Source organism: Schistocerca americana, chromosome 4 (genome assembly GCF_021461395.2).
Source record: "Schistocerca americana isolate TAMUIC-IGC-003095 chromosome 4, iqSchAmer2.1, whole genome shotgun sequence".
In the NCBI taxonomy this organism is placed as follows: Eukaryota; Metazoa; Arthropoda; class Insecta; order Orthoptera; family Acrididae; genus Schistocerca; species Schistocerca americana.
In genome coordinates this window covers 817,204,696-817,221,970 of record NC_060122.1, presented here as the reverse complement: position 1 = coordinate 817,221,970, position 17,275 = coordinate 817,204,696, and the positions used below count along the sequence as shown (strand labels likewise).

The following is a 17,275-nucleotide window of genomic DNA, read 5'->3' as shown; positions in this document are numbered from 1 at the left end:
TCTGACTTGCATCTAAACAAATAGGTTACACAAAAATGAGTGACATCATCCATTAAATGTTGGAGGTTCTACCTCTCCACAGATATCAGTAGGTATTGTTTCAAGTTGTCTTGTCGCTCTTTCTCTTACTGTAAAAAATAACTTGCTTGTTAGCCTAGCTCTCACACAATGTTTCTGCTGAGCATAAACTATTATGAACTTCATTGCACATTCTTAGTCTTTGATGTACAGTTTATACCTGGATGACATGGCTTCTTATGCCATTCTTGTTTTTCTTCTTGTTTCAGTGGTGATTGTACTTCTGATTTAGTGTTCACTTAATATACTCCATTTCTTAAATATACTCCATTTCTTGTTTTGTGTCCTTCCAAAATGTGTACTTTATAGATTTGAACAGAATGTTTAGTAAAGACTACTGTACAACCATTTCCAGAGGTAGCTTTCACAGCTTTCAGATGTCTACTCGGCTGAACATGCGTAACATCTTTGGGAACATAGTTATCACTGACAAAGTTGCCTGTTGCTACCATTTTAATTGACCCGCCTTGTTTGGCTACTTTCACAATGCTATCATGGCCTTTCACATTTGTTAACTTTTCCCTTCATTAGACCTATGTCATGAATATGCACTATCAACAACCATGACAATATCTTCTTCTTGCTGGCTTCTTGTGGAATCTTTTCTTTGTAACATTCATATGCAATAAATGCAGTGTCTTTATTGATGTCTTGTTTATTGTTTTCTTGAGTGTCTAGATCTCCTTTAATGCCTTTAAATGGGGAAAAATGATATTTTTGTGCTGTCTTTATTCTTAAAATAACAATTTTCTTCTTTGTGGTTTGTCCTTTTGCAGCGAGGATGAGACTTTTAATCGTTCCTCTTCTCTTATGAGCCTTCCAATTAGACTTACAATTTTCTCCTCACCACTGGGCAACAAGTGTTTGAATTCATCTGGCAAAATAGATAGTGTCTTGGGTACGATCCTAGTGTCTGTCACCATTTTTCTGACTGGAGACGATTCAGTTCAAATGCTATATTCTGCAATGCACTTATATTATTAGCTATGTCTCTATTTTTATAGTACTTGAAGAAACTATAAAATTCTTAAAGCAACTACTGAGTTCTTTGAGAAGCATCTTTTTCATAAATTGCTTTCAGTTTATCATACATACCTTTGGAAGTTTCACAGCACGGTACATGATTCACAATTTCCTAGCATTCAGTTCCATCCACAACGTCACAGACATCTTGCATATTAAATAATATTCTAATTTCAACATCCCACAGGCAGAATGTACTACTGTATTTAAGCAGTTGTACATTATGAAATTCTTTGTTTTCTTGAAGCTACTTTTAAGTGGATTTTATTTCATTTTTATTTTTCTCAAAGCATGGTCCAGTGTCTGCTGAGTTTTTTTTATTATGTTGTGTTCACTTTATTGGAAATATCACAGCACACACAACAGATTAGAAACTACGTAAGTTACTATGTTGCTACAACAACCGACCACACAGACATTCAAAATTGGCAGCCCTTAAAAACGCACACAGCAAACATTGTTTTTTACCTGTTCTTCAGCACTTTCAATAATCATTTCCTTTCATTAACTTTGAAAATGCTGTTATCTTGCTTTCAAAGACTGTTCTGTTTGGTAGTTGTATTCAGACCCACAAAGTTCTCATTAGAATGTAAATTCCCTGTGACTACAGAACTGAGAAGAATTTGCAGGGACTGATGACCACAACAAGTAGGAGGACCCTATATTGTATGGGAACTATAACTTGGCATGCAGGCCCCTTAGTTTCAGATCGGAAACCGTTGGCAGCAGTCAGAAGATTTTGTAGTGTGGCGTGGCAATTTGCACATGTTGCCAACTGTGCAGTGTAGACTGCATTTGTCATCTGCTTTGTTGCCAGCTATGTCGGTCGCTTAGCTGTGATATTGCTGTCAGTGTGTAGCAGCTGTGTTCTCACCGTTTCGAAAATGAGTGACGATCCCATTAATGGCCCATCGGAGCAGTTACTGTCGACTTCAGTTCAGAAAAAGAATCCGGTTATAAGGAGTGCTTGTCATAAAATGATGATGAATGTAGTGATGTGCTGCGATGATAAAAAATCTCTGTTATACTTGATATGGCAGCCTTCCCTCAGAGTTGCTATGCACACTGGGAAGACCCTGTGTAGTATTGCAACAGTTAGAGAATTTGCCAGTAATCACCCAGACGTATCCCCAGGAACTCCAAGCAAAAGGAGGTTAGTTTCAATTATAATCCTTTTAGAGAATATTTCTAAATTGCTCCACATTTGGTTGTAATTAATTTAAAATGTGTACTCCTTTACTGCCTGAGCCACTAGAAAGTCATATGCTTACTGTAATGACTAATCGTACACTTTAACCCATTTCTGAAAATATTTGAATGCAATTTCAGTTCGTAAAAAAAAGCGTGCAAACTGAAGCAGTTGTTGATGACTTCAACAAATGAGTCATCAGGGATCAGGGACACAACAGAAGAGTTTTACACTGTGCAAAAGGTTGTGCCCTCTGTGCGAAAACTTCTGCCACTTCTTGAACAGAAGATTGGTTGGAGATGAGGTACAACTGTTATAACCTTTAATCCTAACAAATTGCGTGGATATACAACGTAGAGCAATAGCGAGTTACATGCTTCCAACTCCGAATCTGTCACTCCACTGCCGAGCCGTGACATGCGGCCAGCGCTGTTCATAGACAGGTGGCGCTCCCGCGCTCGGCCGAGCTGCACAGCGCCTCTATCACCGTGTTCGCGTACTGACGTAGCGGCACTTTTAAATCTCGTGGCACTGTCACAACACTTTTCTCCCCTTGAAAAAAAAAACACACTTCCTTGGAGGCACGGACAGTGCAGAGACATCCATGGCCTCTTGGGAGGCCCCGAGAAGATCCCGCGGAGAAACGCGAGAGTATGGTCGAAAATGTCCAGGACGGAAGCTTGCGCGTGGAACGCGCCTCCTGGATGAGATGATGGGGGAAAACTCCGGAGCAGCATCCATAGGTGTCGTGGGCCTGGGTGTGTGCCCCAGCGAGATGGGTCCCGGAGAAGGCGGCGTCACGACTGGGGCCGGTTCGCGTACTTGGAAGCGGTAGCGACGTCGGCTGCATCAACACGTACGGTAGATTGGCAGCAGCGACAGGACTGGCTTCTCGGGCTGGTGGAGACGAAAGAAGGGGCGGGCACAACCATGCCGTCGTCCGTACGTATTTCACAAAGCCGGCGGCCGCGAAGAGCCTGGACCACCCCTGGAATCCATTTAGGGCGAGATTCATACCCCCGTGCCCACATGTCGGCGCCCACCGGGTATTTTCCCGCACTAGGGGACACAGTACAAGGCCCGACAGGTTGAAGGAGGTGCAGTACAGTGCGCGGTTGGCGGCCATGCAAGAGTTCAGCAGGGCTGCGATCACCCAGAGGCGTGAAGCGATAAGAACTCAAAAATTGCAACAGAGCGTCATCTGTGGAAAAATCACTAAGGAATTTTTTCATCTGGCTTTTGAAAGTGCGGACAAGGCGCCCGACCTCCCCATTCAAGGAATTTTTTCATCTGGCTTTTGAAAGTGCGGACAAGGCGCCCGACCTCCCCATTCGATTGCGGATGGAAGGGCAGTGCTGTAACATGATGAATCCCTTGACCAGTACAAAAATCACGGAAGGCCTGCGAAGAGAACTGAGGGCCATTGTCCGTGACGATCGTGGATGGAAGACCTTCTAGCGCAAAGATTTTGGACAAAGCCAGCGTCATCGCCGCAGTGGTGGGCGACGGACTTCGAACAACAAACGGAAACTTCGAGAAGGCGTCAATCAACAGTAGCCAATAAGTACCGAGGAAGGGGCCGGAAAAGTCAGCGTGCACCCGTTCCCATGGCTGCGCTGGATCAAGCCACGGAGAGGGCATAGTACGAGGTGCAGCCAGTTGTTGAGCACACTGACCACACGCAGCGACCATGTGGGCGATGTCCGAATCAATACCGGGCCAATAAACGTGCCTGCGGGCCAGGGACCCAAGAAATCCCCCAATGGCCTTCATGCAATAGTTTGAGAACATCTTTGCGAAGAGAGGCCGGCCCCACGACTCGTGGAGATGCGCCATCCGTGGCCAGAAGAACAACACCCTCACAAACAGACAGATGAAGGCGCACGGCATGGTAGTTGCGAAGGGGATCCGATGCCCGGGCCTTGGTCCTGTCCGGACAACAGCCAACCTCGTTGAACAAAACCGATCACCTGACGCAGGACCGGGTCCCGCGCAGTAGCCGACGTGACCTGCGAACCTGTAAGGGGAAAACCCTCGACCGCACGACGTTCTTCCTCATCAATGTGGAAACAGAGTAGTTCATCTCGATCGAAAACTGGGTCGGGGCCCATCGGCGAACGCGACTACGCGTCAGTGTTGGCGTGCTGGGCCGTGGGACGATAGTGAATCTCATAGTGAAAACGAGACAAGTATAAGGCCCAACGTTGCAGGCGGTGAGCTGCCTTATCTGGAAGCGACGCCGAGGGGCTGAACAGAGAGACCAGCAGCTTGTGGTCGGTGATGAGGTGAAACTTAGAACCATACAAAAAAAACGCTGAACTTTTTTAGAGCATAAATGATAGCGAGCGCCTCCTTCTCGATTTGAGAGTAACGCCGTTGGGCATCGTTTGAGGGTCTTGGAAGTGTAGGCGATGGGTCGTTCCGACCCATCCTCATACCGATGGGGGAGAACAGCCCCTAGGCCATACTGTGACGCGTCAGTCGCCAGAACCAAGTGCTGACCCAGACGGAATGTGGCAAGACAAGGCGCCGACTGCAAATGAGCCTTGAGGCGGACAAAAGCCTGCTCACACTCGTCGGGCCAGCAGAAAGGAACGTTTTTGTGTAACAGCTGATGCAGAGGATGAGCCACCGCCGCCGCGGAGGGAATGAATTTGTGATAATAAGCAATCTTGCCTAGAAACGCCTGAAGTTCTTTGACCGTAGACGGCCGGGGTAGAGCGGTAATGGCCGCAACGTGCTGTCGTAGAGGACGTATACCCTCACGGGACAAGTGGAAACCAAGATAAACAATGGAGGGTTGGAAGAACTGTGACTTGTCCAGATTGCACTTCAACCCAGCCGAATGCAGAACCCGAAACAGCGAACGCAAATTGCGAAGGTGCTCCTCAGAGGAGGCCCCCGTGACAACAATGTCATCCAGGTAGTTGATGCAGCCGGGAACTGAAGCCGTGAGCTGTTCCAAAAACCGCTGAAAAATGGCCGGCGCGCTAGCGACGCCAAATGGTAACCGCTGGTACTGATAAACCCACAAGGAGTGTTGATGATGAGAAATTCCTTGGAAGAAGCATCCAACGGCAACTGATGGTACGCCTCCGATAAGTCAAGTTTGGAAAAGAACTGGCCCCCAGCGAGCTTGGTAAATAACTCCTCAGGACGGGGAAGAGGATAAGTGTCAATGAGGCTCTGAGTGTTGAAAGTGGCTTTAAAATCACCACACAATCGCAGACTCCCGTTTGGTTTAGAAACCACCACGATTGGCGATGCCCATTCACTGGAGGTAACAGGAAGGAGAATCCCTGAAGCTGTTAACCTGTCTATCTCAGCCTTGACAGGTGCACGCAACGCCATCGGAATAGGGCGTGCCCGGAAAAACTTAGGGCGAGCCGTAGGCTTAAGAGTAATGTGGGCTTCAAAATCCTTGGCATGACCCAGACCAGCAGAGAACACGGACGAGAATTCAGAACACAATCCATCCAGCTGTTGATACAGAATATCCTCAGATATGAGGTGCACATCATCATCAATGGAGAACCCGAACAACTGGAAAGCATCATAACCGAACAGGTTTTCAGTGCCAGCATGATCCACCACATAAAACGTGAGGGGCCGAACAACAGACTTGTAGGCAGTGGAAGCATCAAACTGGCCAACGATAGGAATTTTCTGCTTATTATAAGTTCTAAGATTTCGCATAACTGGAGACAAGCGAGGGGAGCCCAACTCCAAATATGTGCGAGAATTAATGAGAGTTACTGCAGAGCCAGTGTCCACTTGCATGCGAACGTCGTTATCCAGAACACGAACAGTAACAAACAACTTATTTGTTTGAGAAAGCACACAGTTAACGTCCATGTCCGACGCCTCGTCCTCGTCGACAGGAACTTTAGGGGACTGACACACGGAAGCAATGTGGCCTTTTTTCCTACATGAATTACATGTGGCCCAACGTTTTGGGCACGTGGCCCTGTCATGCTGTACGAAACAACGTGGATAAGAAGGAAGTGCGGAACGAACCTGCTTCTGTGGTTGCTGTTTTCGCTGCGAGCGTGGCGGCCCGACGTGACGTTGTTGACGCGAGTGAACCGCCGCCACATCGTCGTTCCCCTGTGAAACAGGCAAATTGTCCGTGTCAAAAGTGGTCTGTACAGCGCCTACATCACACCACGCGTCTATTTGCGCACCAGCAGCGTGAGACACTTCAAAAGATTGAGCGATGCTTAGAACTTCCGACAACGACGGGTTTGGCAGTTGTAAGGCACGTTGCCGAACTTCTTTATCAGGAGCAAGCCGGAGAATAGCGTCCCTAACCATTGAATCAGCATAAGACTCATGATGAGTGTCCGTGACAAACTGACATTTCCTACTCAGACCGTGTAGTTCCGCCTCCCAAGCCCGGTAGGAGTGATGGGGCTGTTTACGACACTCGTAGAACGACACTCGGGCGGCAACAACATGGGTGTTTTTTCGGTAATAGTTAGACAATAAGTCACACATTTCTTGGAAGGACAGAGAGGCTGGTTCCCGCAGAGGGGCTAACTGAGATAGCAGCTGATAGATCCGTGGGGAAATCCAAGATAGAAATAACGACTTACACATAGGAGCGTCGACAACGCCGAAAGCCAAGAAGCATTGCCGCAAATGCTTCTCATAATCCTCCCAGTCTTCAGCGGCCTCGTCGTAAGGAGGGAACGGAGGCGGAGAAGAGGAAGACAGACGATGAGTAAGCGACGTCGACAACGCCTGAATAGCAGCCGTCAGCTGTGTTTGTTGTGCCTGAATAGCAGCCGTCAGCTGTGTTTGTTGGTCAATGAGCGCTTGCAGAAGCTGTTCCATGTCTGCTCCGACACGAACACACAATTCCACAACGCGGGGAAAAAAATATCCGACCTCGTCGCCAAAAAAGTGTTATAACCTTTAATCCTAATAAATTGCGTGGATATACAACGTAGAGCAATAGCGAGTTACATGCTTCCAACTCCGAATCTGTCACTCCACTGCCGAGCCGTGACATGCGGCCGGCACCGTTCATAGCCAGGTGGCGCTCCCGCGCTCGGCCGAGATGCGGAGCGCCTCTATCGCCGTGTTCGCGTACTGACGTAGCGGCACTTTTAAATCTCGTGGCACTGTCACAACAACAACCACTCTCAGGAAAGTGTTAAAGCCCATTGGTTTCATGTGGAGAAAAGTTGAAAACAAGAGGACTTTATGATTAGAACGTGTCGACATTGTATACTGGCGGTCCCTGTTCCTCGTAGAGTTGAAAAATATCAGGGAGGCTGGCACAGAAATTTATTTGGACGAATCCCGGCTGGACAGTAACCTGACGTGCAGCAGATGCTGGCAAAAAAAGATGATGTGGGTGTTACTGTGTGTGGAAGCGTCTCCAGAAGACTAATAGCTGGAAGTGTGGGTTCTAGAAACAGATTTGTTAGGTAGGCAGAGCTAAAGTTCTGAGCCAAATCAAGCCAGGGAGATTACCACGGGCAAATGAATTCTGCCAACTTCGAAAAATGTTTCAAAGAGCTTGTACTAACAAATATTTCTCTACACTCTATAGTAATCATGGACACTGCACCTTATCACAGCATACAACTCAACAAACTGCCCACCAAATAAGATAGGAAAGTATCTATGATACAGTGGCTGCAGAATAGAAAAATCCAATGCGATGAGACTGTGACAAAGGAGGCACTCTACTCCTGGGTTCAGGAGAAGAATAGGGCGGCAGCAAAGTCGTATACAGTTGACATACTGGCAACAAGAAAGGGCCACAAAGTAATTCACTTGCCGCCACACAATTCGATTTGAATGCCATTGATCTAGCGTGGGCAAAAATAAAAAGTCTCTTTGGGGAGCGCAATATTACAGGTGACATGTCATCTGAAAATCTGTTGACTCTTGCAAGTGCTTGTTTTCAAGCTGTTACTGAGGAAGACTGGAAAGGCTACTGCAAAAAGGTACACATGACGGTGTGATGGAAATAGCCTTCGACAACCTCACCGTCGACATTGGCACTTCACTTCAGATACCAGTGACGATTCAGAGAAAACGATTACGTGCGAAAGTGGAACTGTTAATGCATCGGAATTATCAGAAGTGTCATCAAAATTGGCCTGTTTCATTCTTGTTTTATTATACATTTGTGTTGAAAGTTATTATAGCTTTGCTGAAACGTGTGGCATCCAGTAAATTTAAAAAATAAACGATACGTTATCTGCCATTCTTAGTTTCGTAAATTGTTCTATTGCATACTTCTAATTCGCATTTATTTTGATACAGTAATTGATAATGTAAGACGTTAATGTCTTTATTTAATATGTCAGTACAAACAGTGGTCTCAATTTAGATAGCACAAAGTATTTGACTGACTATTAACTCTATCCTACACATCGCTGCTTTTGTGGAAGTTTAAGAAACACGTTCGCGTTGCCTGAACTGCGCACTTGCAGTACACGGAGGCAGAGTTTGTTCCCCTCCTCACGCCGCATTCCCCGCTAGGAGATGCCACGTAATAGTTCGTGTACAGTAACAGTGCCGAAGTAGTTGTTCGCTCAATGTTTAGATTAATAATTCTCGAGATGTCACGCTTCCCTCAAGAATTAGATCTCTGAGCAGCCAGATGGTCAGTGCCACAGCATGCTTTGTGCAGTGAAGTCACCCAGCAGGAGGAATCTGCCATGAAGTTATGTTATAAGATTAGTGAGAGGCTACTAGTCTCAAGGCCTCTTCTTGAGGTAGTAAGCAAAATTTATTTCTTGTCTACACAGTCACAACAGTTCTACCCTGAGCGAGTAGTTCCTCCAGTGTGTCCTAAGCCCAGTGTTCCACAGCAATATGAAGTCCATCTTTGCACTGAGGTTTTTCTGTGTCTTACGCTGTACCTTTTCACCAACTTGGGAAATCTATAACGCACAAGGAATTCGGTGAAGAGCTCAGTGGTTTCCTCGGACTTCATAGCTACAGAAGGCCGTTCCAACACTGGCCCTCAGTGCACAGGCACCCCCGAGTACCCGTCGGCTCACCTGAAGGCAGGTGCAAGTAGTTCTTGCCAAACATTCTATTCTCTGCCCGTTTCAACCACTTGACCATCCCTGTTCAGCCAGGCCAGTAACCTGAAGTAGGTTATGGCCCGACTGTCTAAATGTCTGGATACCTGCTGTTTGCCCACCAGTGGGGGCCTGGCTGCCTCCACTCCGGCACACAGCTGGAGAGCCTAGTCTACAGAAAGACTGTTTAGTAAGGTTGACTGGTCTAATAGGTGTGGTCGCAGTTTCCTAAGACATCAGCTTTTGGTGATGATGGGAATTTATCTGTTGTTGATACTTTAGTCTTCTTTATATGTCAGCTGCACGCACACAGTTTGTTTTGCACAGCTAAGAGTAAGCTTCATTAGTTGCATGGAAGACATCAACTACATTGCAGCTGATGTGATCCAACAACTGCTCACACACAGGCAGAGTTACACACTCGTCATTTACCTTTGTATTTCGACACACTATATTATTGCACTAGTTTCTTCACTGTAGCAGCAGCAAGTAACTTTGAAACAGTAAGCAGTTGTTGAATTTTATCTGTTTTTTTTTTTCCTGTATCTTCTTATCTTCTTTTCATCCAAGAAAACAAGACAATCCCAATCACTTACATAATGTCTTGTACCCCAACTAACACAATAGTGAACACTGAAAAGAGGTGTGAAGTTTATGGGGGACCTGGTCAAAATTTCTGGCTGTTACCTGACCCTTAGAAAACTGACCAACATCTGAAATGACCAACATCTTAAATGATTTGGTACACACAGCTAAGCTTTTTAGGGAAGAGAATCTGCTTTGACATACTGTGAAAGAACAGGCATGTCCTTACAAATGCCACCTTCCCTTGCAATTCAGCATTACTTTTTCATAATGTTTTGTATGTTACTGAAACCATTAGCCTCCCATTGTTCCTGTAATTCACTTGTGCCTAAATCCATTAACACCCAAACAACTTTCTTAAAATTAAAACACCTCCACGCAGTTCAGTCAGAATTACATATGTTCTACAACAGTGTAGTCTGATGTGGTGTGAGAGTTCCCATTGGCAAAGTCCCATTTCAGGCATCTTGCTGTCGCATCCAACAATTTCTTTGGGGAGAAAGGAAACATATTTATAATATACTTTCTTCTCTCTTTATGTTTTAAAACACATTCTGATATTTGATACATGTTCTGTTACATTAATGATTACTTTTGTTTGCACAAGTTCAAGAGGGCTGCACTCTTCGCTTATTTAGTTACATTGGGTGTTAATGTTATGTAACAGTACATCCCAACCTCCAGAAAGGTTTTTAATAAAACAATAGACTCAACTGAATTCCCATACAAACTTGGAGATACAAAAACCCATTTATTTGGGCATAATTTGTCTGGATACATCCAATACAAATGAGTTGTGACAGGCATCCCAGAGGTTACTGTGGATGGATTTTTGGAGGCGGCATAGATAGTCAGTCTTGTGACATAGTCCTGCACACATTTTCCAAAAACTGTCTCAAGTTGTTAGTCCAGCAACATACACACAATGAAAATATTTTAGATCTTGTAGGTACAAACACCTTATCAATAGAGTTAGTATACAGACAGGGATTAGTGATCACATCATCATTGAAACAATAGTTACTAAAGTTAATAAATCCACCAGGAGAGCAAGGATAGTTTTTATGCTGGAAAGAGCAGACATGCAGTTGTTACCATGCTACTTAGACAATGAGAGCACAAAATTTAGCTCCAATATGATGGACATAGAGGAATTATGGAAAAAGTTTATATTAAATGTAAATCATGCACTGGAGAACTACGTGCCAAGTAAGTGGATTAAGGCTGTACAGAAAGATCAATGTGCAAAGCATTCAACAACTTCCGCATTGTATGTTAGTGTAAGATACTGGTAAGAACGCAAGAAAATTCTGGTCCTACATAAAATTAGTAAGTGGGTCAATGGTTTCTATTCATTCGTTTATCAACCACTCTGGTGTTGCAATAGAAAAAGGTAAAAGGAATGCTGAAGTTCTAAATCTCACATTTAAAAAAATTAATCTCATAGGAAGACCATAGATATGTACCACTGATTGACTGTTGCACTGTCTCCTGTATGGAGGATATAAAAATAGGTATCCCTAGTATTGAAATGCAAATGAAAGAGTTGAAAACAAGTAGGATGCCAGCTCTTGATGGAATACCCAATTTTGTTTCACAGAGTGTACTCTTTAGCACTGGTCCCTTACTTAGCTCGCATTTATCTCAAATGTTTTATCCAGCACAAAAACTCAAGAAAAAACTGCAGGTGACTGTCATAAATAAGAAGGATAAAACAACAGACCTGCAAAATTACAGACCAATGTCCTTAACATTCATTTGCTACAGTATTCTTGAGCATATTTTAAGTTTGAATATAATAATTTCCTTGAGACAAAAAAAGCTTCTGATCAGAAATCATCGTGGATTTAGAAACCTCGCTTGTGTGAAACGCAGCTTAACTTTACTCACACAACACCTTGTGAACCATGGATGAAGGGCAACAGGCAGATTTCTTATTATTGCTGATATTTGATTTATGAGCATGAGGCTGTGGTCCAAGGCATCAATTTTTGCCTTCAACCACAGCCTAATTCCCATAAATCAAATGTCAGTGATAATGCAAGTACTGAATGTGAAAACCTGCATCCTATGATTCCATATTCTCAGATTTCCGGGAATCATTTGACAGTACATACTATTAAATCTTTAGAAAACAGTCACTAAGATGAATATTACGTACAAGAAACTGGCCATTTATGCTGTTATTTAAAATCTTACTGGCACATATGTAACTGCTGTATCTTCAAGAGTAATATATACTTTAAAAAACCAAGATTTAAAAAAAGGCAAGGTGAGGCTATTGAGTAATTTCTTCCTGCTGATCTCCCAAAATTTCTTGCTCACTAAAAAATGTGAAGTATTTGTAGCAGAATTACAGCAACCTATGAATCCTAATGAGTACACACAAAATTATATCAATGATTAGCCATTCACAACAGTAGTTGTTAAGTTCTTTATGTTACGTTTCTTTTAAAATAATTCAGAAATTGACAACAGATGGCAGCACCAGTCAAGGGACATGTAGCAAGACATCCATACATTGTTCTTAGATGAAATGAGTCCAGCTTTGAGCGACAGATGGCTCGTGCATTGAGAAATTCACAGCCTGACATATACTTGGTCGTGGTCTTTTTTAACACAGAGTTGTGGCCAGAATGTGGTCAGGTTTGGTCTTTAACAAAGGTCTCAGCATACGGAATGGGTTCTTCGATATGTGAGTAGCTTGGAAACTTCTTAAGTAACAGAACCCAATACATTGTCCTAAATGGCGAGTGTTCGTAAGAGACAAGGGTATTTTCAGGAGTGCCCCAGGAAAGTGTGAAAGAACAACTCATATCTTTTATGTACACAAAAAATTATATACGACAATATTATGAAAAGGATAGACTGCTACTTACTATATAGAGCAGATGCCGAGCCACACACAGGACCAACAAAAAGACTGCTATGCATGTCAAATATCAGCATAAGTCCACTGAAGCTGGCCTCAGTGGTCAGAGAGAGTGGTCATGTGTGTACGAGTTATGCTTGTACGAATGTGTGTGTATTTTCCCTATGTGAGTAGAAGGTCTTTTGGCTGAAAGCTCATGTGTCTAGCAGTCTTTCTGTTGTGCCTGTCTGTGAGTCAACATCTCCCCTATATGGTGTGTAGCAATTGGTCCTTTTTATAATACTATTGTTAGACCATCCTGGATTTTCCCTTGTTACATAAACGATCTGATGGATAGGGTGAGCAGCAATGTACAACTGTTTGTTGATGACACTGTAGTGTTTGAGAAAGGGTCATCATTGTAAGGGGACAGCACGATGACCTATGGGACATTCCACACATGCTTCCTTGGTTGCCACATCTGCTTACACATATTCCCTAGTGCCCAGCATAATGACACCATTTTTCGAAGCCTTTGTAAGCAGAGATAGGAGCTCTGATAGTCTGCATCAGTTTATTTGTTTGGAACACAGAGCTGCAGTGCTTGCACGGCACTCAAAACACTGCGAGAAATGAGAAATTTTACAGCATAACTACAACCTCTGTCCACCCCAATGCCTTCCAAGGTTGCAAGTAACTCTTCATCAAACACACTCAGTTCATATGATACACAGGTGCTGAGGACACAATAAGGGAAAGCCAAGCAGCAGCCAAGAGAATAACTGTGCTAAGACCAATCAGTGAACAATAGAGGATACACATTCTAAACAGAACTTTTATTTGGTGTGATGGATGGCAGCTTGATTTAAATGTAGAAAAACTTAAGTTAATACAAGTGAGTAGAGAACAACAATCCTCTAATGTTCAAATACGGTGTTAGTGGAATTTTTCCCAACACATTCACATTGGTAAAATATCTTGGTGTAACATTTCAAAGCAATACGAAACGGAAGGAGCGCATAAGGTCTGTAGTGGGAAAGGCGAATGACTAACATAGGTTTATTGGGAGAATTGTAAGAAAAAGTATCTCATCTATAAAGGAGATTGCATATAGAACACTAGTGTGATCCATGCTAGAGTACTGCACGAGTGTTCAGATATCTTCATCAGGTTTGATTAAAGGAAGACATCAAAGCAATTAAGAGGCTTGCTGCTAGATACTTTACCAGTAGGTTTGATAAATGCAAGAGTATTATGGAAATGCTCCGTGAACTGAAATGGGAATCTTTGCAGTGTAGAGTTTAGAAAACTAGCATTTGTGGCTGCCTGCAGAATGATTCTACTGCCACCAACATACATTTTGCTTAATGACTGCAAAGACAAGATAAAGAGAAATTTGGGCTCGCATGGAAGCACTCAGACATTTTAAAGTGTAACAAGAAAGGTAATGACTAGTAGTGATACATGGTATCCTCCACCATGCACAGTGTGGTGGCTTGTGGAGGCTGCATATAGATGCAGAACAATATCTTGACCTCAATAGACATCCACACTATTGGACATAGCTCCCTCTTTGTTGAGGTTTGTTTACGGAAGTGCGATGCAATCCTGTCAGTTAAGCTGAATTCTCCAATTCCTGTGCCAAGCATAGTTACAATGTTATATCACATAAAGCAGTGGACACTGAGAGCCATTCGTGGCCTAGCAGTTATAGAGGAGTGATGGAGCTGACCATACCTAGACTAGGAACCACACATTTCCCTCAAATCAGAACTAAGTGTGCCCTGTTTCTATTAATACCTGACAAGAAGAAATCATAAAGTGGTATTTATAGAGTACTTCTGGTCTGAGTATATTCTTATGTCTTTGTGTCGTCTTGCATGAAATGTGCGCAAGTGCTTATCTAAGCATCAAAGTTCACATTAAAACTCAGGTATTCCTTGATTTATGTGCTATTTATGCTCTACTTATTCTAAAGTGAAACATATAGTAGTTTTATTTGAAACAGTAAATTACTTTTTATAAAGCATAATAGCTAAGTATGCAAGACATCAAAGCAATGTAAGTGGGATAAAGAACTTAGTAAGTTTTACAGCACCGATTACTCTTGAAGAGATTGAATAATTGTAGCAACCATTAATAATCAATAATGACAAATCTGTAATGCTTTTGTAAACACATGTGCCCATAAATGTCATACCTTTCCAGGCCACCACGGAAAGCCGTGCACCTTCCCCCAGACAACATCTCCTACAGCCATCTTGCGACCATCACTGGTAAGGCACGAAGGTACAGTATGTGTTGAGATGCGCATTGTGAGAGGCTGAGAAGAACTAGCACTGGTGACGGTACCAACTCCTGGTGGAGGAAAATCTGTCATATCATCGGACGTTTCTGAATTGGTACAGCTACCTGCTGGACTCTTCGCACCACTGCCATCTGTGTCCATTGCAGGATAGTCACAACGTGTGTATGCATTTGCGTTGAGCCTCTTTAAACTGATGGACAGCTTCTGCTTCAGACACCGTTCCTTGATAGCGCTGTACGAGTTGTCTTGTCTCCTGTATAGCACATTACCAATTTTGTTTATTCAGTCCACAATATATTTAACTATAAATTTGCATGCATAATTAAATGTTAAAATAACAATAAATTAATGTAGACTGCAGCAATGTTCTTGGTGTGAACTGAATTGTGTGGTACATTGGTGTAAGGTATCAGTATATAGCTGATTATTTTTTTTTTTTTTTTTTTTGACAAGCTGCCCTGCTTGTTCAATGTGGTGAAGTGAACTGTTGAGCATTGTGCCTCTGACTGCAAATTCAGGACCATACTGAGCACAATGTATATGCTTTTGCCTCAGATATCAGTGGACATACAATATCAGCCATTATAAAAGGTAGTCAATTTGTATTAACTGGTGATATCTGTTGTCAATATAGACAACTAAAGACTAAAAAGGTCTGTACGGACACAATATATGGGTGGAATACTCACGCCATAAGTTTCAGGAGGCCAGGAAGTCCTGCCTGATAATTCTCATCAACTTTGCAAATATTGTGTCAGAAACTACTTTTCACCTTACTATGTCTACTGCTGTGTATCAAATTAGTACTAAAGATGTGGCCGTAAGTGAGCAGTCACACATCTAGTTTGCCCAAATAAAAATATGCTAAATAATGGACATTATAGATGAGGTTTAATTCAAGTTGGATGTGAACATTTTAAGTTAGGCTCTCTGCGACTGTTATTGACATTAAATGAAACAACAAATTTACTGTTACCAGTCACTGTTGGACATTATATGAAACAGTGACTGGCAACAGTAAACTTGTTGTTTCATTTAATGTTAAGTTGGATGTTTGTACAAAATACTTTTTTGTAATTTAACTGATGTTACTCTGCACCCACTGCCTGCGAAACCCTTTGCTCAGCAACTTTGTCACCAACGGGAATTATCAGATCAAATATTTCTGTGAATTACAATGGCATGGATATGATTTTCACCAGTAAACAGCATACAGGAAAACTGCATATATCTTTATTCCAGAAACATGGTTAAAAAGAAATGACAAGTGCTTCACGATCAGTGATGCAGTCATTGTACTGAAGAAGTTCCATTTCTCTTTTGTGACATGGATACTTTTTACAGTATTTTGAATGCAGATAGGTTTAAGGTTATTTATTTTCCCTAATCTTCACATCCTCATAGAAAAAGACAAATCATGTCCAAACAGGCTGCTTTAAGTTACAGCTACCCTGAACTCTATGACGGCATTGTACAACTGCATTACAACTGTCAAAAATAACCAATGCAACATGTTACGCTGATTAATGACACTTACTGCCACTATATATGGTACAGCAGAGGCCTTAGCATTGACATTTTGGTAATTTTGGTTTGAGAACTAAGCCACGTTTCTTAAACTGTGATTTTTATTAACATACTGAAAATACTGCAACACTATGTTTTGCAAACTGTAAGTATAGTTTTTTCAGTGGAAGAGCCCCCCCCCCCCCCCCACCACACACACACAAAATCCAAAATTTCTAATAAATTCTTCATTGGTCCCATTTCCTCCAATCCATTCTCTTTTATGAGATAAAAAAAAAGTCCCTTTCATATACATGCAGTTATTTGAGCAATTGTGTCTAGCTCTCCTGTCACTTGATGAGCACAACTTTTTCTGTCCATTTGATTAAAGATCAATTGCCTAAAAAATGCCAGAATTAGTTTTGGTTCTCTTCAAACTATTTTTCTAAGATAGCAATATTTGAATACAGATGCTTTACTCAGCTACAGAAGTATACAAGAACCATTGCATTACACTTCTAACAGTGTTTGAGCTAATAATACTTGTTACAACAACAATTAACTTTTTATAAAATCAACAAAAGTTATAACTGACTCGTGCTCCCCTTCACAGTTTTAGTATTCATCATAGCTATGTTCCTCTTTCTTTATCTCTTGAAGGTTAATGCCCCAGTTCTCTTAAGAAG

At 42.6% G+C, this 17,275-nt stretch overlaps 1 protein-coding gene across 1 annotated transcript in view; it reads right to left on the bottom strand.

Moving 5' to 3' along the window:
- LOC124612362 (PWWP domain-containing protein 2B-like) overlaps positions 1 to 17,275 on the bottom strand; it is a 210,812-nt gene that overhangs the window by 16,289 nt on the left and 177,248 nt on the right. The window contains exon 4 of the mRNA XM_047140519.1: positions 14,976 to 15,336. Within this exon, the coding sequence (XP_046996475.1) occupies positions 14,976 to 15,336 (361 nt within the window). The remainder of the gene's footprint in view (positions 1 to 14,975; positions 15,337 to 17,275) is intronic.